This window comes from Lampetra fluviatilis, chromosome 22 (genome assembly GCF_964198595.1).
Source record: "Lampetra fluviatilis chromosome 22, kcLamFluv1.1, whole genome shotgun sequence".
Classification (NCBI taxonomy): Eukaryota; Metazoa; Chordata; class Hyperoartia; order Petromyzontiformes; family Petromyzontidae; genus Lampetra; species Lampetra fluviatilis.
The window spans coordinates 7,123,526-7,149,098 of record NC_136296.1 but is presented as its reverse complement, the minus strand read 5'-3'; the positions used below and the strand labels follow the sequence as shown (position 1 = coordinate 7,149,098).

Here is a 25,573-nt window from a genome sequence, read left to right as displayed (position 1 = left end):
CTTCTCGGCCTCGAATCGATTCGCCCACCGCCACCCGCTCCGTCGGTCAATTCGGGCACAAGCGTCGAGGATCTTTTTTCCCGTCTTGTTTTGATGGCCTGCTCGTGGTGGTGTTCCGTCTCGGTCGTTGCATTCGCCTGAGGGGGTAGCCTGCGCAGGTGCTTGGCATCGCTCAACAACAACGGAAATCCATTGCTACAAGCACAACCTGAATGCACGTGCTGTGAGGAGCAGGAGAGGTGGGGGACACAGCGGCAATTGCACTGTCCTCTGTGAACCCAACGATCCGAGTTTGATTCCCTGCCATGGCTCGCATCAGTGTTGGGAGGAGGGGGGGGGGGGTGACATCTGAAACGGTGCTGGATCTCCCCTCCGTTCACCCAGGAACACTGACCAGCGTGAAGCATGGTCACATAGCCCCCATGACGAACAAGGATGAGGTCTTCGTCCGAGCAGTGGATTGACAAAAGTCCGTAAAGTGTTCTAACTGGTTAACGTGAGGGTAGCAGCAGAGGTCGCAACCGGGTACCTGATACCCGTACACCCTACCCGATACCCGGCTACCCGTACCCGGCCGGGTACGGGTACCCGTTTGCGACCCTGGTGCGGCCGTGAGTCACTGGTGAGTCACCGTTTGTCACTCATTTCCAAACGTCTTGTCTCTTCTCACAATTCAAGTTCCTAGAATCAACCCACCCGCGCCTGCAACATGGCTTCATCCCAGAGGTCGCAATCAGGTACCCGATACCCGTACCCGGCCGGGTACGGGTAGGCTAAGGGTACGGCCGGGTACGGGTACCCGTTTGCGACCCTGGTGCGGCCGGGTACGGGTAAGGAATCAAAACTCGTTTGCGACCTCTGGGTAGCAGCCACTTTCAAACTGTGAACCGGTGCATTTCTTGCCTCCTGTTCTCCAGCCTTTACAGTGCAGCCTCATCACGGGCTCCTGTGTTGCCAGCGCTGCGATTTCCTCTTAGTTTTTAGCCTTCATAATCGGTACTTTTCCCCACTTTGTGGGCGAATCTGGACAGTGAAATGTGGCAAGACGAGCGGGTGAGGACCCACGTGTGTCCTCCTGAGGTGACAGGTTTGTGTGACGTGTCACTTCCACGCCGCTACGCTTTGCCGGGCGTTGATGGTTAACGTGAGAAGAACCGCGCTCGGCTTGGTGTGTGCGTGTGCGTGTGGTGATGACATCACAATGCTGATGACAACTATGGCAATAATAGTGCGTGTGTGTAGAACTTCTTCCACACCGTACGTAGCCAACCACGCTAACCCGAGGTGCGGGAGAAGGACAAGCCACTAAACACAAAACAATATTTAAATCATGATGATGATCATGATTTTTGAATGTTGACAGTGATGATGACGGGCACAGATTGATAATTGCCAGCCATAACGGCGATACTGCCACAGCAGTGGCGCTGACGACGACGATGATGATGACCTTGACATTGAACATGATCGTGATGCCGCCTAGGCTTGCGACGACTGCGATGATGACGACGATGACCGTGACGACGATGACGTTCTCGACGACGACGACTCGCCGCGGTGTGCCGCGTGCCGCGCAGGAGCTGCTGAAGCGCACGGCGGCGACGCACAGCGACCACGGCGCGGTGGGCGAGGCGCTGTGCAGCATGAAGGCCGTGTGCTCGGCCATCAACGAGACCAAGCGTCGCATGGAGCGGCTCGAGGCCCTGCAGGAGTGGCAGTCGAGCATCGAGGGCTGGGAGGTGAGCGGCGGTGCTGGGCGGAAGTCTTGTTGACAAAGAGCTTCGCATAATTGTTTTTTACCCTTCTATCTGGCAACAAAACTGACACGTTTTTTACAAGGAGTCATGTTTGCATAGACCACAATACCTGCGGTCATAATGCAAACAAAAAACATAACTCTGATTATGTGCACTGTCCTTGAAGTTGATTGGTCCACACCCGATTGGTCCAACCCATGTGAGACTAGGCTCTAAGGAAAGCTGTCTCGGGTGTGGACCAATCAACTTCAAGGACAGTGCACATTATCAGAGTTATGTTTTTTGTTTGCATTATGACCGCAGGTATTGTGGTCTATGTAAACATGACTCCTTGTAAAAAAAGGTGTCAGTTTTGTTGCCAGATAGAAGGGTAAAAAAACAATTATCATATTTTTTACTGGCAAATGAAGTTCCAATGGTGTAAAGAGCTTTGCAGTTCGTGAGGATTTCTCGAGGGTACAAGGAGGATTCGGATTCTGACGCCGTCCGAATTTGCATCCGTGTATGTGTGGTTGAACTTCTTTCACGCAGTATGTAGCCAACCGCGCTCATCGGAGGTGCAGAGGAAGGACAGAGAACTAAAGGCTGTTTGTGCAGCCTAAACGGGAGATCAAGTTTAAGTGTGTACAGTTTGACCCGGGTGGGAACTCAAGAGAGAAGGGGTCGTCTCATTCGCAAGAGTGACATGGGTCTCTCAAAGTGAGAAGCGGAAACGTAAAAGCTGAGAATAACAATGAGCCAAATAGAGTTGGAGCAAAAACAGCCGTGTTGCAGAAGAAATTGCAAAACGGCGCAGAAACATAAATACATATTTAATAAAATAACATTTCCCGTCACGAACGTTGGCCCAGCAAATTACTAAAAAAAAAAACCGTTCACAGTAGACCGTAGTTACAGAAACCTCTAAATTGATTTGGGATAATTCCTGGTTTCATTGTGTAAACAAGACAAGGGACGCGCATGTAATGCACAACTTGCAAGGGAAGTTACCGAACGTTAATCGACAGACCTTTGAGACACCGCGCACATTCTGAGAGAAAACAGGCCTTCGTCGCCCGTCGCTAGACAACGCGTCGGGGCCCGGCAGCTACACATCCCGACTAAACGCCACGAGCAGATGCAGCGCGTGCGACGCATCTGCGTTTGCGCCGCGTGTCCTCGCGTGCAAGGCTCGCCGCATTAACGTTGAGCTCGCGGGCGCGCCAGCTGGTTGTGACTGCGGCTCGTTTGTTACCACTGGGGGTGTGATGGACGCGGGGGTGTGACGGACGTGGGCTGGTGGGGGGGGGGGCCCTTGCTTTGTACCTCTTCCCGTCAGCTCTCGCGAGCTCTCGGTGTCGCTCGCAGCCAAGACAGTCGGGGGATGGGAGGGCCTGGTGGTGGTGGTGGTGGAGGAGGGTCTTTGGCACGACGGCGTTCTTGGCGATCCCGCGCGCGGGCTGTGGTTTGCAGGCGGGGAAGGCTGCGAAGAACACTTCCGCTCGCTGGGCCGTCTTTGTTGCTCTCGTCAATAGTTGCCGTTGCAAAACGGACCGCCAAAATGTTTAATCTTGACGGCCTCGAGTGGCAGTGGCGGCGGTGGTGGTGGCGGTGGTGGTGGTGGCGGTGGTGGTGGTGGCGGCGGTGGTGGCGGTGGTGGCGGTGGCGGTGGTGGTGGTGGTTGTGGCGCGAGGCATCGGCTAGCCGGGCAAACGTTGATGGCCGCAATCCGCTCACGGGGGACCCGCCAACGTCCATGAAAGACAGAGAGAGAGAGAGGGGCGCATGAAATATCAGATACATTTGAGAACTGGCAATATGTGCCAAGCGAATTAACCTGGAAAACAGCTTAATCTCTCTGATCTCTACCTTGTCTGCATGGACAATGACAAAAGTCGCACATGCTGTGTAGGTCGTGGTGCATATGAATAAGCTGTGAACACGGTCAAATTAAGACATTTCGATTTAATTGTTCAACTTGGATTTTTTTTTTGGCCCGGAGCTTGAAGCAGCGCTGTCTTTCCATCCCTGGCTCTGCGCCAGTCATGTAAATTCCACATTCCTACGGCAAGCGGTGGTTCTCTTTAGAGGGTATTCACTTTTGGCCTCTGTGGAAGTAGAATTTGGATAGGCCGCAGAGAGGTTGGCCTAAATTTAATGTCATAGTTTATTGAAGTTTAGAGTGTGGGTATTCCCACCACTTCCGAGACGTCTGGCCATTGTGGAAGAGTAGGCCAAGCGCATCGCAGAGGGGCTCTCTAGAGCTCCCTCCAGCGGTGGCTCTTCCGCCAGCGGTGGTGTGAGCAGAAACATTGCAGGGCTGCACCTTTAACGTGTTTAATCTTTTTTTTTACAATAAAGGGAACGGTTATAGTTACTGCAGGGTACTATTATGTAATGACTGTTGCATGACGTAACTATTGTCGCGTTAATGAGAAAACGTACAGAACGACCGACGTGCACCCTGCAGACATTAGAGAGAAAAGAGAAGTTTAATTCCGCTAAGTGGAATAAGTTATTCCCCCCCCCCACAACCTTCAATATGATTTACCAGAAAACTGGTTCGGGAAACCAAAAACCTCACAAGAATGCGCCATGCATCTGGAGAGGAACCAAACCGTGCTTCCTTGATGCCAGGGGCGGCAGGCACGTGAAAAACATTCTCTGTGGTACGGAACAGGAACCCGGTGTGGTTTTGGAACTCGGCGTGTTCCGTTGGCAGTTTAAATCGTTACAAAAACTCGTCGCCAGCACTGCAACTGATCACGGTTTTTTATTGTTTCCCGAGAGTTAAAGGCCCTCTGTGCGCGACCTCGTGATTGGTCGAGCCTCCACTCAGCCGTTTGGCACATTTGGTGCAATAATCTTACCATCTTCTTGGTTCTTTCGGTAAAGTCACGTAGAAGGGAAATAATAAAATAAAAAAAATAAAACATAATAAAATAATTAAATTTCGATTTAAAGCTTTCGTGACTGCAGGGATTCATCTTCTTGGTTCTTTCGGTAAAGTCACGTAGAAGGGAAATAATAAAATAATAAAAATAAAACATAATAAAATAATTAAATTTCGATTTAAAACTTTCGTGACTGCAGGGATTCATCTTCTTGGTTCTTTCGGTAAAGTCACGTAGAAGGGAAATAATAAAATAATAAAAATTTTACATAATAAAATGCTCTTTTTTTATTTTTTTATTTTTTTTTATTTCCCTTCTACGTGACTTTATCGAAAGAACCAAGAAGATGAATCCCTGCAGTCACGAAAGCTTTACATCGTAATTTAATCTATCTAACCATGTCAAGTATTTTGAAAATCTCACAATTCCAGTTTAATTGCCACCATGCAGAAGCACATTCGATTTGTGTATTAATCTCAGAATCTTTTCAAACAAATCGGAAATAGGCAGTGAGTTGTGTGTTCCCGTGTTTGTTTTCTTGAATCCTCTTCAAGCCCATCACAAGCCTCGCAAATGTCCAACATTGCCCGACATACAATAAGCCCCCACAACTGTTCTCAACCATCGGTCATCTTCTGGCTATTCACAAAGCGGCCCTCTAGCAGCAGTGTGTGCGTGGGTGGGTGGGTGGGTGCGGGTGGGGGCAAAGGCTTTCCAGTACACTGGTCTACAGTTCAATGCCGCAGTGTGTGTGCCTGCTGTCTGATGCAGCCCCAAGAGCAGCCCTGTTGTGTGCTATTTGCGTGGCCATTCTCTCACGCCTGCTTGCGTGTGACGTATAAGGGCCCAGGCGGCTATACACTTTAAAGAGCACCATCAATTTCTCCACACCTGGATAAGTACACTATATCGAATTAAAGCTATCAGAAAAACCGTCAGACTTGCCGACTAGAGGAAAAAAGGTGCACTAAATAGACAATTTGCACACGCACTAAGGTCCCCCGTATAGCCTAAACTGACTGTTAGGGCAAGTGCTGTTAGCGGGTACCAATGAAGGCCGGCACAGCACGCGAGTGGGTGGGTGGCCAACACCACGCCCGGCCGCCTTTGTCTCCCCAGCGGCGATGTTTACACACCGCAACGGGGACTCATTTGAGGCCGAGTCGACCTAGGGGAGGCCCAGGACCGGTTCAAATAATTGTCGCTGGTTTTGGCCATGAGTGGAAATCGAACTCGTTTCGCCAGGTTCCTAGTGCAGCGCGTTAACCGCTACACCACCGCTCCCCACACACACAAGACAAAGATCCCCCATATAGCCTTAACAGACTGTAGGGGCAAGTGCTGTTAGCGAGCACCTATGAAGGCCGGAACGGTACACGAGGGGGTGGGTGGCCAGCACCACGCCCGACCGCCTTTGTCTCCCTAGTGGCGATGTTTACACATCGCACCAGGTATTCATTTGAGGCTGAGTCGACCTAGGGGAGGCCCAGGACCGGTTCAGTTAATCGTCACTGGTGTTTTGCCGTGAGCGGGAATCGAACCCGGGTCGCCAGGTTCGTAGTGCAGCGCGCTAACCGCTACACTACCGCTCCTACACACACACAAACACACACAGACACACACAGACAGACACACACAAACACACACAGACACACACAGACAGACACACACAAACACACACAGACAGACACACACACAGAAACACGTACGTTGTCGGCAAAACAAGTTCCCTGAGCGATTATTCTTCGTCACCACCGATGTAATGCTCATACCTGAGAATTAAGTTCAAGTTTATTTTGTTTAACCAGGTGACAACTCAAGAGACCAGGAAAGTCTCATTTGCAAGAGAGACGTGTTTAAATTCCCCGGCATGGCTAACATCAGTGCGAGTGCTATCCGACCTGACCATGGGGACACGCCTCCCTTTCACAAGCCCGCACTGATCGGCGTGGTGAAGTATGGTCAAACGTGGAGGGGGTAGGAGGGGCGGGAATTCATCCAGCAATACATTGACAAAAAGGACTTTAAGTTTATTTCAGGCGAATGCATCGCACAGACATGTAAAGCAGCGCCAGCAACACCATGTATGTGTGAATGTTGAACTTATTTCGCAACCATACGTAGCCAACCGCGGTAATCGTGCTAATCTGAAGTGCTGGCCAGACTGCATTTAAAACAAAACATTTTTTAATGGCCCACTGAGCTTTATAGCTCCACGCAAACTGGCTTATTGTGTGGATATTTATAGCAGCCAAATACTCTAAACGCACATTGATTCTAAATGTGGAGGGAAAAACTGGAGGACCCGGAGAAAAATCCACGCGACCACGGGAAGAACCCACGACCACCTGCATACCAGGCGAGGTAGTGAACATCCCGACACCCCGACACCCTCCATGATGCTGCCCCCTCACGTATACACGACCACCCATTCCTCTGCCCACGTGTTCCAACAAGAGTACTGCCGTCTTCAGAGTCTGTCTCTCGAATGCTGCTGATGTTGACCGCTCGCGAAAGGAGGGGGGGGGGGTATGGTCGTAGTTGTTGGCTGCATGTCAACCGTAAAGCAGGTTTAGCCAAGCCTCGGATGACACGCACATTCCTGCGCGCGTGGCATCTCTCCTCCTGATAATTGTTTTTTTACCCTTCTATCTGGCAACAAAACTGACACCTTTTTTTACAAGGAGTCATGTTTGCATAGACCACAATACCTGCAGCCTGGCAAATGAGGTTCCAAATTTACTGGCAAATGAGGTTCCAATGGTGTGAATGCTTACCCTGAGCTCTCATACTCTGATGGTGCATTGTCTTTGAGTTGTGCGCCTTTTGGCGTCATCTTGGTCCAATCCATGTGAGACTAGGCTCTAAGGAAAGCTGTCTCGGGTGTGGACCAATTAACTTCAAGGACAGTGCATATATTATCAGAGTTATGTTTTTTGTTTGCTTTATGGCTGCAGGTATTGTGGTCTATGCAAACATGACTCCTTGTAAAAAAGGTGTCAGTTTTGTTGCCAGATACAAGGGTAAAAAAACAATTATCATATTTTTTACTGACAAATGAGGTTCCGATGGTGTAAATCTCTCCTCCTTATGCGGGGACCGCGCGTTCTGCGCACACGCGCCTGCCCCGTCTCTCGAAACGAAACCCGCTGCTTGTGTGTGTTTTTTTTTGTGGTATCCGCAGGGTTCCAGCATCACCGACACCTGCACGGAAATGCTGAAGCAGGGCTCCCTGCTCAAGATCTCGGCCGGCAACATTCAGGAGCGCGTCTTCTTCCTCTTCGACAACCTCCTCGTCTACTGCAAGCGCAAGTCCCGGTGAGCCTGGCCCCACCGCCACCGCCGCTTGTCCCCTCGACTCAAACCCGACGGCCGCTTTGCATTCTGGCCTCGGCATCGCGTCCTTGACGTGCTGCGCTGGTGTGGTTTAGTTCGTTTAACCCACACAATGTGTTTCCTATTTGGCTGCTGTGTAATTTGTGTGTGTGTGTAAGCGTGGGCCTGCGTGTGTGTACATGGGCAGCATGTAGACGCATCTATTGAGCTGGTTGTTTTTTTTATTTGCTTCATCACTGTGCTTTAAAAATAAACGTGTTTTAGCTTTTGTTATTTTGGTAACCTAAGTCACATTTGCAAAGATATAATCCTACCCTGAAGTTCTTCACCCGGTTAGGCAAGATAGACTTTACATCAAAAGCAAGCAGTGTCTGAAACTGTTAGGCATCTCCCCTAGGTTTACTCGGCATGAAATGAGCACCTGGTGGTGTGTAAAGATTGGTGCTGGAGAGACCACAGCAGCCTGCTGTGGTGTTGGACCACACCACCTGCTTTCAGAGCCCTCGCCCCTATTGTCTCAAAGGTTAAATAGGGATTTTTTTTTGCTTTGTTTGTGTTTGTGTGCATGTGTGTACATAATCAAGGGGGGGGGGGGAGCGGTGGCATAGTGGTCGGCGCACTTTGTTACGAACCCGGCGACCTGAGTTCCATTCCCGCTTGCGGCCAATTATACCAGTTGCGATGATCTGAACCAGTCCCGGGCCTCCCCGAGATCGACTCGGCCTCAAATGAGCACCTGGTGTGGTGTGTAAACATTGCCACTCGGGAAACCAAAGGTGGTCGGGCATGGTGCCGGCCACCTAACCCTCTTGTGTAGTACCATGCCGGCCTTCATAGGTGCTCGCAAACAGCACTTGCCCCAACAGTCTTAGTACACAGTCATGCTTTAAAGGTGGTCGAGGTTTCAGACTTTAAGCACAGATGAGCGATGTAAAAGTCCAGGTATGTACTCCTTTCTTGTCAATTTTATATAGTTGCAGAGCAATGAGGAATTACATAATCATTGTTTATTTTAATCGCTCTTCCAATGAGTGCCAACAATTTTCTGTTCCTGTTTTTAAATCTCTGATGGAAACACGTGCGGGTTTAGCGGGAGTTTGGGCAAGGGCTAAAATGTGTAACGAGCGTTGTTTTGCACACATTGGGAGAGAGAGAGAGAGAGAAAATAAAGACTTGTCCGGGCAAGTCGAACGTAAACACTGTAAAGTTTTATGCCATATAATATTACGCGTTATACAGCGGCACCGTTAAATCGTTCCAGAGGTGGTCACAAAGTGCAAACATTATGGGTGCGTGTGAGCCCCCCCCCTCCCCCCGTCTCGCCTTGTACTTAGGGTGCTCCCAGTAAAGGCGGGTGGTGGTAGGGAGGGTCCGGGTGTTTGGAAGTTGACCACGGTTCTGTGGGGCTGTGTGCCTCTCTGTTTCGCTGCCTGCGTTTCACCACGTAAGCGAGTTATTGACGGCAGCGGTAACAAAACAAATGTAAGGCCCCGGTTCTTCATCACATGACGACTTTATTAATTGGCTGTGTCGGGTAGAGGAGGGTGTACGACACGCATTTTAACTTCTTGCGTGACCTCACCCCAAAAAAAATCTATTATGAAGCAAGTAAGCACGTTTAATTTAAAAAAAGCGCAACTTTTACGGGCCATGTTAATACACGAGTACACGATGTTCATTCGCTGTGAGCTCCGTTGTTCAACGGTTCAGTCTTACTCCACAACTGGATTGACGTCTTGCGCAATAAATCCCAGGGCCATGCAGTGGCAGCGAGCTGCAGTTTCATGGGCTGCCTACGGCGGAGCTGCGAGGTCCAAATCGGAGAGCGACACGTCCGCCTCACTCTCCGCGCGTCTCCGTCTGTCTCCCCGTGTGTGTGCTCAGCCCTCTCTGTGTCCTCTGGCTGTGTCTGTCGCTCAGATTGTGTCCCGCAGTCTCGCCGTGTCGCTCTCTGCCGCGCTCCGTTTATGCCTTTGTGTCAGCCTCTCTTTGTTTCTGTCTGTCTGTCTGTCTCTTCACGTCTCACCACGTTTCCGTGTCTTTCTTCTAAGTCTTATGTGCGCGTGTGTCTCTCTATCGCTCGGTATGTCTGTATCCATGTTTGTCTGTCTGTCTGTGTCCGTGTGTGGGGAGCGGTGGTGCAGCGGTCAGCGCGCTGCCCTACGAACCCCGCGACCCGAGTTCGATTCCCGCTCACGGCCAACACCAGTGACGATTATCTGAACTGGTCCTGGGCCTTCCCCTAGGTCGACTCGGCCTCAAATGAGTACCCAGTGCGATGTGCAGTAAACATCGCCACTGGGGAGCGGGGGGGGGGGACAAAGGCGGCCGGGCTTGCTGCTGTCCACCTCACCCCCTCGTGCGCCGTACCGGCGGCCTTCATGGGTGTTCGCTAAGTTGCACTTGCCCCAATGGTCTGTCGAGGCTACTCGGTGAACCTTTGCCTTTGTCTCGGTGCGTGCAGCGTGGTGTCGGGGAAGGGCCGTCGCAAGAGCAGCACTCCGGCTCGCCGCCCGTCCCTCATCAGCAACTCGGGGGCGGACGCGTTGTACGTCTTCCGAGGGCGCATCAACACCGAGGTCATGGAGGTGGAGAACATGGAGGACGGCACAGGTGCGGCCTGCGTGCGGGATGGCGGCTCCATCGCGCGACGTCGCAGCGACGCTGGCTGCAGAAATACCACGCTGAGCATTGTGCAATTCGTGTTCAAACATCGAAGTTGCTGCGAGGATTATGTGGCGCTCGTGCCGTTCTTGTAGCGCCAAACGCTGTCGCGGAGGTGCGGCGGCGTTTTGCTTCTCCCGAATTCTTCCCCCCCATCTGTTTCCTCGCTCTTTTTACAGAGTTCTGTGTTGTTGAACCTTCAATTCGGCATCTCCATCTCTTTTTAGAAAATTCTCCTCTTCCTCGGCTCGCCTTCTGTGCTCTCCCTCCCTCGCCACCTCGACTGCCCGCAGTCCCCCAGACGGACGGGGGACCGTCTGTCGGTCACAGCGTGCTCGCATTCGTACGTTCCGTCCAGTTGCTTTCGGGGGGGTCTACACGGCCGTGCCCATTGTTCCGACATCTGCGCGACGGGGGGTCCCCCTGTCCCATTGGTGCCACGACGTGATTCGTACGGCGTCTCGCGACTGCGAGCGCATTTGGGAGCCGTGAATTACAAATTGGCATTGCTTGGTACCCATCCCACGAGTCCTTCCTACTCCACGTTCATTAGCGTTGTCCGTCCGTGTGCCTGTACCCGTGCCCGTGTCCGTTTTGCAAAGCCACGGATGACGACGGTGTCGTTGTGTGCGCGTCTGTCCGTGCTGCGGTGAATGCAGCCGTTTCCTCTTCCTTGTGGCAGTCCCAGTCAGCCGCCTGATGTTCTCAGCACTTCTGCAATTATACCCCGTGTCTTCACCCGAATGAGAATCCCGCAAAAACCCGACCAGTACACATTGCAATCTGAACCGGGGGAGCGATAAAAAACTGTCCCCCCTCGTTTCTCGTTAATGCTCTTGTAAGGCCTGATCGTAAACCTGACTGCATCATTAGTATTGCGCATATTTGCACTTGCGGGAGTGCACACCCCCAGGGTAACGTCAATTGTTCCTCATAGCGTGGGTGGCACCTCTGTGTCCCACGTCGCCAAAACCTCGCGAGCTGCAAATACGGGAATTCAAATTTGGTGTGAGCAAACTGCAATGGAGCAGTAGCTCTGTAAGTTTCCTTTCAGTTGTTAAGTTACATGTTTGTTTTTTAAAATTTAAATATAAAAAATCATATATCACGACGTTTCGATCGCAACACAAAGCGGTCGTCCTCAGGCTGGAAAAAAAAATAGTTTGATTGCACCGTGCAGTCCATTGCAGTACGGTTGCATGCCGTTGCACCCAATCGAGTCTGCCTCTACATTTGGCGATCTTCATTTACGTGACATGTAGGCACTTTTATGTATTTATGATTTTATCGGTGGTGATATGTGTGTTATATGTATATATGTGTATTGTTACTTACAGTAAGCGTCTGTGTATGTGTGCGGGTGCTTGATAATGCTTGTGTGCATGTACGTGTGTGTGATTATTTTTCTAATTTTCCATACTTACACCATCCTTTGCACTTCGCTGCATTAGTGTTCCACCTCGGACAATGGTTCGCGATCAATGTTGTGTAATCCAGTGCAGGGCAATGCAATCGCATCCCACTAATTGCACACCAGCGTTGCGTAGTGCATGTAAGCTTTTAACAGCGTGGAGCCCAATTCACACGCCGGACGATGTTCGATTTTTGGCAAGAAACGTGACGATTGCCGACCATCCCCATCGCTGACAATGCGTCAGATCACCAAGCCGGAGCTTCGTCCATTTGGTGAGATGTTGAATCTGGGCTTAGATGCCGCTCGGTATTACAGAACGTACGGTAAAATGCTACCCGTGTGTGTGTGCGTGCGTGTGTGCGTGCGTGTGTGCGTGTGTGTGCGTGTGTGCGCGTGTGTGTGTGTGTGCGCGTGTGTGCGTGTGTGCGCGTGTGCGCGTGTGTGCGTGTGTGCGCGTGTGTGCGCTGGCCTGTTCTTGGCACCCGTAGCCGACTTCCACAGCAGTGGGCACACGGTGAGCAACGGCTGGAAGATCCACAACACGGCCAAGAACAAATGGTTCGTGTGCATGGCCAAGAGTCCCGAGGAGAAGCAGGAGTGGCTGGACGCGATACTGCTGGAGCGCGAGTGCCGCAAGAGTGAGTGTCGTCGTCACCACGGTAACGAGGCAGTTTGGAACGGGGCCCCGGCAAACGCGACTTTGGAAGTCGAGGAGCGCCGGGTGCTTAGCTTCAGCCGGTCCGGGTCCGGAACACTTGCAGTTTTCCCCGCTCGTGAGAAGACAAAAAAACAACAACTGCGGTATTTGCGCCAAACGTCCCAATTAGGCCGCCACTCCAAAAAAAGAGGCTGTGAGACCCACAGAGGTAATTTATTTTGGTAAAGTCACGTAGGTAAAAAATTAAAATTAATAAAAGTAAAATAAAAAATTAAATAAAAATCACGACGTTTCGGAGGCAACACAGCACAATAGCTGTATCAAGTGATACAGCTATCGTGCTGTGACGGTTCCACCTGAAGACGGAGGCTTGTGTTGCCTCCGAAACGTCGTGATTTTAATTTTATTTTGATTTTACTTTCATTAATTTTGATTTTTTACCTACGTGACTTTACCGAAAAAACCTAAGAATATGAATTCTTGCAGTCACGAAAGCTTCAAATCTAGAAGTAATTTATTTTATTTTATTGTTTTGTTGAGCTCCAGAATTATGTTCCAGTGGCTGTTTAATTTCAGCCAGAAAAGTCCGGAAGGCTCTTCCGAGAACGATTTGGCACGTCACATACAATCCCGCCTCCAACCATTCTTATTTATTTTCATGAATCGGTACGTAAGCTTACGAGAACATAGGGTACAGGAATTCTAAGATAGTTATGAGTAGGCATGCCTTGTACTCGGGCTAGTCTAATACCTTGCGTCGATAAAACCTACACCCCAAACCAAGCCAGCCTAGGAATGTTCTGCAAAATATCGAGTTGTGAAATAACGCCCTACTTACTATCGAATGGTTCCCAGTGATTATTGATTAGTTTACAGATAGGATGCGTGAAGTTCACTCCCCTCTTACTCATGGATAAGAGGAGCTCCGACTGTACCTTAGTTTGACTGTACTGAGCCTACTGTTCTTGCGCTACTGTAATTAAAGGTTACCTTCATAATCAACGTTTTTGGGTTTAGATCGCGTTGTTTATAAATGTGTCGTAACCCTCCACCACCCGACACGGCCAATCAGTAAAAAAGTGTCACGTTGACAAAAGACAAATAGTTCACTGCTTTAGCCCACCGGTGTGTTGAAGCGTGAAACCACAACATCTACAATTTGAGTACGACGTTTCGTTGGTAATTGCATCCAGCATCATCGGGCAATTCGCCAGAATTATGAATAATATTGGTCGCGAAAGCCTACGTGGTAAAGGTTACCTTATCACCAGAATTAGCATTTACGTCGTAGGGACTCAAGCGTACCATCATTTTTGTCCAGTCATGCCGTGGGTATGTCTAAGCTACATCTAAAGCAGTTGGGGGTGGCTGGACACCCACGTCACCCACAGTGATTGGTTGTCGAAGGGGGACCTGAGCTCTTATCGCACGACGTGCTGTGCAAGACAAATCCCACCCTCTGCAGTGGTGGTACACGTGGGTAAATCCTATGGTGGGAAAGTTGTGCTTTTTAGGTCATGGCTAGTTGAGTAAATTATCTCGAAATCCCCCGGGTGGTGTGTAAATTTAGCTCTGTGGCACACTAAGAACTGCCTCGCGTGCGTTGAAATGTACAAGAATCATGTTTTGGGCTGTGCTCAAAAATCAACTCTGGAATATCCGTAGCACAATTTGTTTCACTTACTTTTATGTGGCAGCAGTTGATTGCATTTTTTTTTTTTACCAGTTGCTTATAACAGCCTAACCAGTGCTGTGTGTATTATGACATCAACTGTTTTATGGAATATTCATGCAAATGGAGGAGTTGGAAAACCAAATTTGCAATTTAATGTCTCTGATAAATTACAATGGGCCATACTTTGACCTTAGTGGTATAACTGCTGAACTTGTGTGCATTTTAATGAGTCAGTGCTGCTAAGCATGTGTGTTTGAGTGGAGTAGTGCCATAGCATTCAACATTACGATGACTTCCATGTGTAGCAAAAACAACGATTGGTATTTCAGTCTTGCGAGAGCCTGCCCTCAATCAATTCAAGCCAAACTTAGTAACTTAAACAATGTGTTAACATTAGCACTGGGAAGACAAAGGCGGCCAGGGGGATGTGGGGGTGGCTAAACTATCCCCGGCATGCGAACCTTCTGGCCTTAACAGGACGCTGACAATAAAATAAGAAAATCCACTCATCAAAAAACTAAGTAACGTCATTTCAATGGTTCCCAGTGGTTATTGGTTAGTTTGCTAATTTTTACTTTATTCTTATTTTACCAGGGAAGGCCCACTGAGCTATATAGATATTTTTCAGAAGCGACCTGGCCACAAATGATAGCGTCTTATTATACGGAAATGTTAAATACTTCAAACGCCTGTTTCTAAATGGTGAGGGAAAAAAAGGAGGACCCGGAGAGAAATCCACGCGACCACGGGGAGAACATGCAAACTCCAATTATACAGGCATCAGGGTTTAGATCGAGCCCACGACCTCCTGTATACCAGGCGAGGTATTTAACATATCACCACGGCGGTGCCTCTAACAAATAAGGATATGTGAAGTTCACTCCTCACTCTGTCATGGATAATAGCAGCTGTACTGCCACCTTTGTATTATACCCAGAGGTCACTCGCGATTGTGCTGAAAAGCCAAGGTGTGGTGTGCCTGCCCGAGTAGAGACCGGCGATCCGGGAGCCAAAGTTGATGCCGCTGGTGGAAGACAAGGCAGGATGGAAGGCCTTAGTCGAGTAGCTGACCCCGTGACCCGATTTAGTTTGGGGAAAAGCGGGCCGATATCCATTGACTTACGTGTTTGTTTAGCAAAGCTCCGACGTGCATCCGGGAGAACGAGAGCAACCGCAGTGCCTGCTGTAGACTAGGGCTGAACGATTAATCGATTTCAAATCGAAATCGCAATTTGAAACAATGCGATTAGCAAATCGCAAAGGCTGCGATTTTTTTTCTTATTGGAATAGTTTCATTTTTTATTATTATAACTTTATTTATTTCACTTAACAATTGTTCTATGTTTGACTGTTCTATTTCAAAATTTTATTTTTTTATAAATACATGTGAGAAGCAATTCATATATTTTAAGTTCTCATCCTTGCATTAGAATATATAGAGCACTTCATATTTTAATGGTATCAAGTGGTAATGCTCCATCACATGTTTTAAATCTATTACACAGTGAACATTGAACTGAAGCTTGACTTAAACATTTTTTTTCGCAAATCAAATCGCAATCGCAATATCTGTCAGAAAAATCGCAATTAGATATTTTCCCCAAATCCTTCAGCCTGTAGACCTCGTCTTGTGCGGGGGCTCTGTCACTGGGCACGATTTATCCCGGTTGTCTAAGACGCTGACGGAGAGAGGAGAGAAGGGGACAGGGAGACGTTTGCGACGGTTGTCCCTGCTCTTCTCCGCTGTAGGCATGAGGTTGGGCATGGAGAGGGACACGTGGATGCTGGTGTCGGAGAAGGGAGAGAAGCTCTACCACATGATGAGCATGCAGGCCGGCCTGGTGCGCGACCGCAAGAAGAAATTCGCCACGGTCCCCAAGTGCTTCCTCGGCAGGTGGGGTCCTGGTGACATCGCTTCGCGTTGCGTTGAACCCCTTCGGTGAGAACTCCGAGTGGCCCGGGTCAAATCGTGTCCCCATTTTTGTGCGCGAGCGGCCCGGTTGCGGAGCTTCTCCGGGTAAAGTCACGTAGAATGGAAATAATAAAATAATAAAAATAAAACATAATAAAATAATTCTCACGACGTATCGGCCACAACGCAAGCAGCCGTCCTCAGGTGAAGAACAGGTCTGTCGGGGAGACAGTGTCTGAATGAAACACCACCAGGCTTGGAGCGTATATTTAAGCTGGGTTGGAGGGGGAAGAAGAGCGCCTTGACAAAATAATTTGCATATCAATAGGAATTTAGCATATTTATGGGAAATGCGTAGGAGGTGGGCAGGGGGTTTCAAAGTCATATTATGCCCGTGCATTATGCAGGATTAGCAGCATCAAAGGGAGGGGATAGGGGGTATCATTAACAAAGGGAAGGAATGTTAATAGTATGTAGCTGCCCAGCTTAAATATACGCTCCAAGCTTGGTGGTGTTTCATCCTTCACCTGAGGACGGCTGCTTGCGTTGTAGCCGAAACGTCGTGAGAATTATTTTATCATGTTTTATTTTTATTATTCTACGTGACTTTACCGAAAGAACCAAGAAGATGAATCCCTGCAGTCACGAAAGCTTTAAATCGAAATATAGTTCTCCGGGTAGTTTAACACGTCGGCTTTCGCGACCAATATCATCCATAATACATTCCTTCCCTTTATTAATGTTACCCCTACCCCTCCCTTTGATGCTGCTAATCCTGCATAATGCACGGGCATAATATGCCTTTAAACCCCCCCGCCAAACCTCCTACGCATTTCACAAGTAGTACTAATCGCATATCTGCATTTCCCATAAATATGCTAAATTTATCTTGATATGCAAATTATTTTGTCAAGGAGCCCTTCCCCCCTCCATCCCAGCTTAAATAGACGCTCCAAGCCTGGGGTGTGTCATTCAGACTCTGTCTTCTCGACAGACCTGTTCTCCACCTGAGGATGGCTGCTTGCGTTGTGGCCAAAACGTCGTGAGAATTATTTTATTATGTTTTATTTTTATTATTTCCATTCTACGTGACTTTACCGAAAGAACCAAGAAGATGAATACAGGTTTTATTATGGGTGATTTTGGATGATATCATCCATTTAAGGAGTGTTGGCAACAGTACGCCTTGGTGCTCCGTGCTTGCCTCAATAAGTGCTTGTGAAACGGCACTTGTCCCCAACATTCCCGTTGAAGGCTATATGAGGAGGTTTTTTCGGTAGAGTCACGTAGGTAAAAAATTATAATTTATAAACATTCTAAACAGCGTGCTTCAGCCGCACCGAACCTCACAAAAATAATATTCAGGGCCTACCTTGGCTCCTCCCACCCTCAACCAGTATATATACAAGGACGGTTTTCTTGGAATTTCTCTCACTTGATACAGCTATCGTGCTGTGACGGTTCCACCTGAAGACGGAAGCTTGTGTTGCCTCCGAAACGTCGTGATTTTTATTTTATTTTTATTTTACTTTTATTAATTACAATTTTTTACCTACGTGACTTTACCAAAAAAAAACAAGAATATGAATCCTTGCAGTCACGACAGCTTCAAATCTATATGAGCAGTGGTTGGGGGGGGATCTACCTGTCTGTCTGTCGCGCGTTTCTTGCACACAGTGAGTTTGTATCGTGGCTCAAGGACGTGGGAGAGATCAGCAAGCGGGAGGAAGGCGTCAACCTGGGCCAGGCCCTGCTGGAGAATGGCATCATACACCACGGTGAGATCCCACACACCTCCATTCTCCATCTCCACATTACGTTTAAAAAAGAAAATTGTATGTTGAACTTCTTTCGTACCGTACATAGCCAACTGTGCTAATAGGCGTTGTGGGGAACGACAACAAACTCAACTAAAAAATCAATCCCAAAGAAATTGGTTTTCAAATCACACCGTTCTGGGTCTCTTCAACAGAAACAGTACTGTTAATTCAATATCGCTTGGTTATGAGATCCAGCAAGCCTGTAGACCCAGAAAATTGAAACCCAGGGGATTCAAACAGGTCCAGAGTTTGCTTGTTTTAAACCATTGAACAAATGCTGCTTGATCACGTTGGTTCCGTAAAGTCAGTCAGCCGATGGACTCAAAAGTATGTTTTATTTCCTTTGCCAATAATAATCCACAGAGATGGTGTACACAGTGAGTCTTGTGTTCGAACACGCAGTTCATTGTGGTACGAATTCACGTTACCAGTACGCCATGCGCCATGCTCATCGCTGCACGGGTATTGTTTGAAGTTGCTGTTCCATTGAACTTTAGAACAAACAAACAAAAAGCACAGCTTCATTTAAAATGATGTCTTTTACCATCACTCGGAAACAAAAACAGAGAAACGCTCGAAATCGTTTTGGCCTGACTGGGTGGCCTCAAGGAAAAATATTGTTGTTTAGGGAAAGAAGGTTCTCAAATATTGCGGGAGAGGGTAGGGGTGTGGGTTTGGGTGGTCAGTAGTGATGCCAGGTGACGTGGAGGGAGAGGGGGTGAACACAATGAGACGCATTGAGTGTCTCCGGTGTTTGAAGACCTACGGACGAGCGAAGGTGCAGCACCGCAATTGCCAGCTCGTGCCGCCGCTCGCAGCGGGGCCTCCACTCGAGGCCGCTCTGGAGATTTCCCCTCCGGAGGGTATTTGGCCTACTCTTTCACGCCGCTCACCGGATGTCTTCGAAGACGGTGCGAGAGCACCCACGCCTCACCCCACCACACGCGGATATTCGTAGCGACTGTGCGGTGCGACCCGTGGTTACGCCGCTGGTTTCGACAGAGGCGGGGCGATAAGGAGGAGGTGCTGTGGGTCGTGTGGGTGGTGGGGATTTAATAAACGTGCACCCGTTGTTTCACCTCCACTGCCACGAGATTGAAGTGGCAACCCTCTGGATTGCGAGTCCCACCCTGCTGACTATTCACACCACGACGGCATCTCCCTCTGCATCAGCATCGGTGCACCGTGGCCCGTTCACGCTGCGCGTGCCTATTACCGCAGGTGACGTCACCGCGTGAATGCATTGATTATTATTGAACAGTGGTCGGTGTGATCCACATCTGTGCCCTCTGTGCGCAAAGCACTTAGGAGACCTTGAGCTGTTTCCATACATCTGTGAGCTGTGGTGGTGGGGGGGGGGGGTGGATGGCACATTGAAGAGTTGAAGATTTCAGTTCTCATCATCATCAGGCGTGGTCAATCCACTGCTGGATGAAGGTTTTTCCGTGCTGTTGCCACCGCTGACAATCGTGGCTTCCAAATCGACGGTGTGGCCGCCGCAAGTACAATCACATTTTACGGAGTCCCACGTCTCCCGAGTCTAAAGTTCCAAGCCTTTAAAAATACTTCTTTGTCGACCATCCCGCTCTGCTGTGGATGAACGTCAGTCTGCAAAATGTAAGGATGACGTCGCCGGTGACTTTGGCTGCGTTTCTTTTCGCCATTCCAACTCTTAAACTTTGAACTTAATTTTTTTTGCCAGGTAAGGCCCCACTGAGCTACGCAGTTCTTTTTTTCAGAAGTGACCAGGCCGCGCATGATAGCTCAACGAAGTGGCTTATCGTGTGGACATTTATCGCAGCCAAATACTCTTACCTCTCCGGTAGGCAGTTTTGTGATCATCAACCAGTTTAAAGCGTAGGCTTTCGCGACCAGAATCATCCATAAGAGGTTTTTTTTGGGTTAGATCGCGTAAATATGTAAATGAGTCGTTAAAACCCGTCACCACCCGACACAGCCAACTAGTAAGGGTTCAAATCTAGAATTAAGAAATAGTAAGGGTTGTCACGTAAACAGAACGTGGCAATTCGTCACTAGTACAGCACACCGGTGTGTTGGAGAGCCAAGCCACGACATTTACAATCTGAGTACGACGTTTCGCCAGTAATTGATGAAGCTATTTGTAATTACTGGCGAAACGTCGTTCTCAGATTGTAAATGTTGTGGCTCTCCAACACACCAGTGTGCTGTACTAGTACACTATACACTACACTATATACTACATTATATACTACACTACACACTAGTGCTGTACTAGTGACGAATTGGCATGTTCTGTTTACGTGACGACCCTTACTAGTTGGCTGTGTCGGGTGGTGGCGGATTTTAACTACACACATTTATAGATTAACGCGATCAAACTCAAAAAAAATCCCTATGAATCATCAACCACCACGCAGTCAGTGTCAGGTGTCTTCACAATTTGACAGGAAGTAATTGCATTACTTACAAGAACATGTTTGCAATTAAGCTTTGTGACTAACGAATTTTCGGGCTGGGAGCCAAGGGTGGCCAGGGGTATGGAGTGGGGGGGGGAGAGTTACCCCACCCCTAGCAAATAACCCTCCCCTTGCGTCCCAAGCAACCCAGACACAGAGGAACACGGGGCTAATGGGAAGAGAAAGAGCGGCCACCCCCTCCCCCACCACACACAGCCGTCTTGACAGCTGCTTTTGTGAACGAATACGTGTATTTTTTGTGCGATGGCTGAAAGAGGTGACGTTAAAGACAAGTCCAATTCGCTGGTCAACTGCGTTCGGCTTTTGCCCGGACGGAGGGTGAGCCCGATTGCACGCGCTCCATTCGGCCGGTTTGTGCTCGCAGGGTTGATCCGTCTGCCTTTCCCCCACGTGTTTGGTCTTAGTCGAGGCCAGTGTTTGTAATTAAGTGATTAGTGCCTTCGCTTGTGAGCCACCAAACGCTTCTCCTCGAATTAATAACGCATTGGCCAAGTTTCTTTTGTTGCTTTGATTCAGCGTCATATTGAAATGAGTTTCATATTGCAGGTCCCCTGATTAAACACTTGCACATCTAACCAATTCAATTCAATTGATATTTATTTTCATCAACGGACCGGATTTTACATCGGTTGACACTAAAACGCACGTACACGCATGCACGCCAAAGAATCAATTTTCGCCCGGTTGCACAATTGAGGCAACTGTTGATGACAGAACAAGGGGTCCGATGACCAGTGCCGGATGAAGGCACGTGGGCTTTAGGGGCCTCCGTCAGCTGGAAGGGCCTTCAGAGATGAAGTGAAAAGTGATTTCACTCGTGAATGCTGAATTTTATTTGTTAGCCTTGTGAACATGAATTTTATTTTTCTTCAACTTTTTTTTCCTTTTGATAATATTACTGGGGGCGGGATAGGGGGCTCACAGTGCCCTGTAGCCCAGGGGGCCTACAAAATATTAATCCGGCCCTGCCTACGACCGTGATCGTGCACTCCTGGCCACCTTAGCCTCGTGCTTTGCTCTTGGCAGAGTCGATCCTGCGGGAGGCTCCTGCCAGACATACACTCGATGTCGCTGCTGTGTTGAGCTGCGCGTTTACATGAAAGTATGGTCTGGGCGAGCCGCTGAAATCCGGACACATTGTCTGGCTCTGTAAACTCTTGCGAAGTGTGTGATTTAGCGAGCACCTATGATAGCCGGCATAGCACACACCATTCCAGGCTACCTCTGTCTTACCAGTTCTTACGCTTACAAAGCATACCAGGTACTCATTTAAAGCTGAGTCGACCTATGGGAGGCCCAGGACCTGTTCAGATTTTCGCTACTGTTATTCGGCGTGAGCGGTAATCGAACTCGGGTCGCCAGGTTTGTAGCGCAGTTCTTTAACCACTACACTCAGTTCCTCTATACACTTACACACACACATTGTATGAAGCAACACACAAAGACAGAGATCCCCCGTATAGCCTGTAACAGACTGCTGGGGCAAGTGTTGTTAGTGAGCACCTATGAAGGCCGGCACGGCACAGAAAGGGGTGGATAGCTAGCGCCACATCTGACCACCTTTGTCTCCCGAGTGGCGATGTTTACTCATCACTCCAGGTACTCATTTGTGGTTGAGTCGACCTAGGGGAGGCCCAGGACCGGTTCAGATAATCGTCACTAATCTTGCCCGTGAATGGGAATCGAACTCGGGTCGCCGGGTTCGTAGGGCAGCGCGATAACCGCTACACTAAGGCTCCTACAGCAACACAAAGACAAAGATCCCCCGTATACACACACACATTTGCTCACATCAACACACACTTAGGCACATAAACACACTCGTGTACAGCAACACACTTTTACACACACATACACAAGTGTGCATCAGCACAGACTTGCATGCACAAATACCTGCTCATCAAAGCATGCTTACATGCGGACATGCACACATATGTTCATGTGGTCATTATTTGAAGAAGGGAAGACATAAGGAATTTAATTATGCAAGCAAGAGCACTTCCTGGTGCACTCAACCACTCAACACCAAAGTCATCTCTCTCAATCCCTTGGCCGGTGCTCTGAGAAAAATGAATGCAGTCTCACCGGCTGGGTTTTTGTTGCGAGCCATCTGAGGTCTACAAACTCCCCAGCATCAGCTCCAAAGGGAAATGAAGGAAAGAAAAAAATCATTAATGCTAACAGATGCTTCGGCTGCTGCTGCAGCTCTTAAGAGTTTGGCCACATTCTGCCAGATTTGCTGCGTATGCATCATTTAATTAGCCTGATTCCACAAACGTTTTTGCTCCGTGCTTAATTGTTACTCCATTAATGAATTCCTCTTCCGTAATTTTAATTGCTTAATCACAGTTTTTTTTTATGTATAAGGAATTGACCCCGTGTTATTTTCTCGTGCACTGATCACATTTGTTGAGCTTAGTGTCAGTCTGCTGCTGCTGCTGCTGCTAATGTTGTTCCCACCGTGGATGTGTTGATTCGCTACCACCCTGTAAAGTCAATGAATTGTTCGCGATGGACCGCCGTGATTCCTTTCCAAGAATTGATTTTTTTTTTTGGTACCGTTGCCTTTGTGCAGTTTTGTATTTGTGCCATTAGCCCTGAATGTTAGCGTATGCGTGGCTATTGGTTTCCTCTCACACGCACACACGCAGATACTCAAACGGTATGTCGCCACAATGCATAAAATCATTCATTACTATTGACTCTCAGCTCAAGATACGGCCGACAAATTCGCTCATTACAGAACAACTTTTTACAGATTCCTTGAATCGTATCGGGGTCCCGAATTCCTGAATCGCGACAACTCATTGCATAGCAATCAGAATTAAATGGAGCAAACGTTGCCTTCCTGACACACGTCTTGATTATAATCGGCGAGGTTGTTTTTTTGTCTCCCCGGGTCACTGTTTCCCCCCCCCCCAGGCCTATTTAAGGAAATGCAAATGCGAAGTTGTTGCAAGCAAGCTCGGGTTGGCTTCGTCATCGCGTTGCCAACGTTATTGCAGCCGCAAAAAAAGTGTCACCGGGTTTAAACCTACTACTCGGGAAGGAACGCTTCAGACGTTGACAGAGTTAACGGTTACAGAGTAAAAAAAAAACAACCGTGGCATTTGCTTAACCTTCCGCTCCGCCGCCCCCCACACACACTCCGCTCCTCCGCAAAAAGCTGCCCAGGCCCTAACGTTTGACAGCTTCAGAGCCATCGTGTTGCTGCTACTTTAGCCCGTGTTTAAACTTTAAGCACCGCAGCCTAAATAACTGTCCTGAATTATTTAAACTCCTCCCCTTATTCAGGCTCAAGGATTCGCATCTGTCTCCGCGTTTTGGCGTGTCGCGTAAGCAATGCTCAGTCGAGGAAGTGTGTGTCTGCCTTTGCGCTGCTGGTTTGAGGTTAACTCACTTCCCAATGGTTCGAGCCATCTGGGTTCAAAGCTTAGTCATGAATAATGCTGGCACCAATGAAAAATAGCATTCATACTTAAGAGCCCTTAACTGGGTCAACTTGAAATGTAATGGTGGCAGCAGTGCACGGCTGTGATCCAGTGTGTTTGGGGTTTTAATTTTACCAGGTAATGCCCACCGAGCTATACAGCTCTTTTTCAGAAGCGATTTGGCTACACATGATAACTCAATTGAGTGGCCCATCAGGTGGAAATGTATAGCAGCCAAATGCTCTCAGCGCATGTTTCTAAACGTGGAGGGGAAAACCCGAGAAAATCCACGTGACCATGGGGAGAACATGCAAACTCCAAACATACAGCATGCGTCAGGGTCGGGATTGAACCCGCGACCCCCTGCATACCAGGCGAAGTGGTTAACAGCTCCTAGCCACTGTGGTGCCCCAGTGCTCTGGAGGCCGAGGGCTTTGTGAATGCACGTCCGTTTTGTGAAACTCCCAGACCCCCTTGGCCGGTGAGGTGGCTAGAAGATGGCAGTCCAGCAAGTGGTCCCGTCAACCCAAGCTGTGTGGACCTTTGCTATCCTCTCTAATGTACTAGAAAGGGCATGGGTGGTTCCACCAACACGGACTCAAAAAGCCCCTCAGCTTTTACACGGGTACAAAATTTCTCCTGCCAGATAATAAGCAGAGTGTGTAAGCAGATCTGTCTGCCAGACGCTGTCTCCCCGACAGACCTGGTCTTCACCTGAGGACGGCTGCTTGCATTGTGGCTGAAACGTCGTGAGAATTATTTTATTATGTTTTATTTTTATTATTTTATTATTTCCATTCTACGTGACTTTACCGAAAGAACCAAGAAGATGAATCCATGCAGTCACGAAAGCTTTAAATCGAAAAATGTGTAAGCAGAGTTTTACTGTCATGCTGTTTTTAGTGTTCCATGTGGCTGCAAAAATCTAATATTTGATTTTTCAGCAGAATTAGAATTTTGATCGTGAGCTCATATCCCATTTGGATTTGACGCCAACCATCATCATAATACCTTAGGGGTTAACAAAAAAATAGCATAATCCCGTGAGGGCTGCATAAATTTTAGTTAGAGGTGGTCGACAATGATTTATGTTGTTGTCATTAAGGAGATGCTGGTATCTGCCATGTGAATCTAAACTTTCCACCATTAGATCAGCCAGAACTAGGACTAAAGATGAGCACGTGTTTCTGGGTCGTATTTGTGTCCATCCGCGGGTTGTGCAAATGACCCGACAAGTTTGGAAATACCGTAACGTGAAAATGGCATTCAGGCCAACCGGTCCCGCACATCAACCTGCAAAAAAAAATAACAAAAGCATTGTTGTCTCGTTCGGTCACCGTCGCCGTGAAAACACAGATCTTACCAGCAGGGCCAGCGAGGCTCATTGTCTGGCCCATTTGGCTCACCGCCGTCACGCATTGTTTCGGGAAAACCTCCTTCCCGTGCAATCTCGGAGGGGTCGTCCCAGCCACGCACGCACTGCTATTGAGCCTCACCCATTGGCACTACGTTATTTTGCGTCGTAATGGGAAAAATGTAATTACAATTCGCGAGTTGTGTTTAAAAAAAAAACA

The 25,573-nt window shown here is 48.6% G+C and overlaps 1 protein-coding gene across 3 annotated transcripts in view; it reads left to right on the top strand.

The window, feature by feature from the left end:
- LOC144938475 (phosphatidylinositol 3,4,5-trisphosphate-dependent Rac exchanger 2 protein-like) overlaps positions 1–25,573 on the top strand; it is a 210,679-nt gene that overhangs the window by 48,266 nt on the left and 136,840 nt on the right. For 2 of the 3 annotated variants that reach the window (XM_078866326.1, XM_078866325.1), the window contains exons 7-12: positions 1,578–1,739; positions 7,815–7,948; positions 10,431–10,579; positions 12,533–12,703; positions 16,127–16,271; positions 17,967–18,067. In XM_078866326.1, the coding sequence (XP_078722452.1) occupies positions 1,578–1,739; positions 7,815–7,948; positions 10,431–10,579; positions 12,533–12,703; positions 16,127–16,271; positions 17,967–18,067 (862 nt within the window). The remainder of the gene's footprint in view (positions 1–1,577; positions 1,740–7,814; positions 7,949–10,430; positions 10,580–12,532; positions 12,704–16,126; positions 16,272–17,966; positions 18,068–25,573) is intronic. The other variant, XM_078866327.1, reaches the window with a different exon arrangement.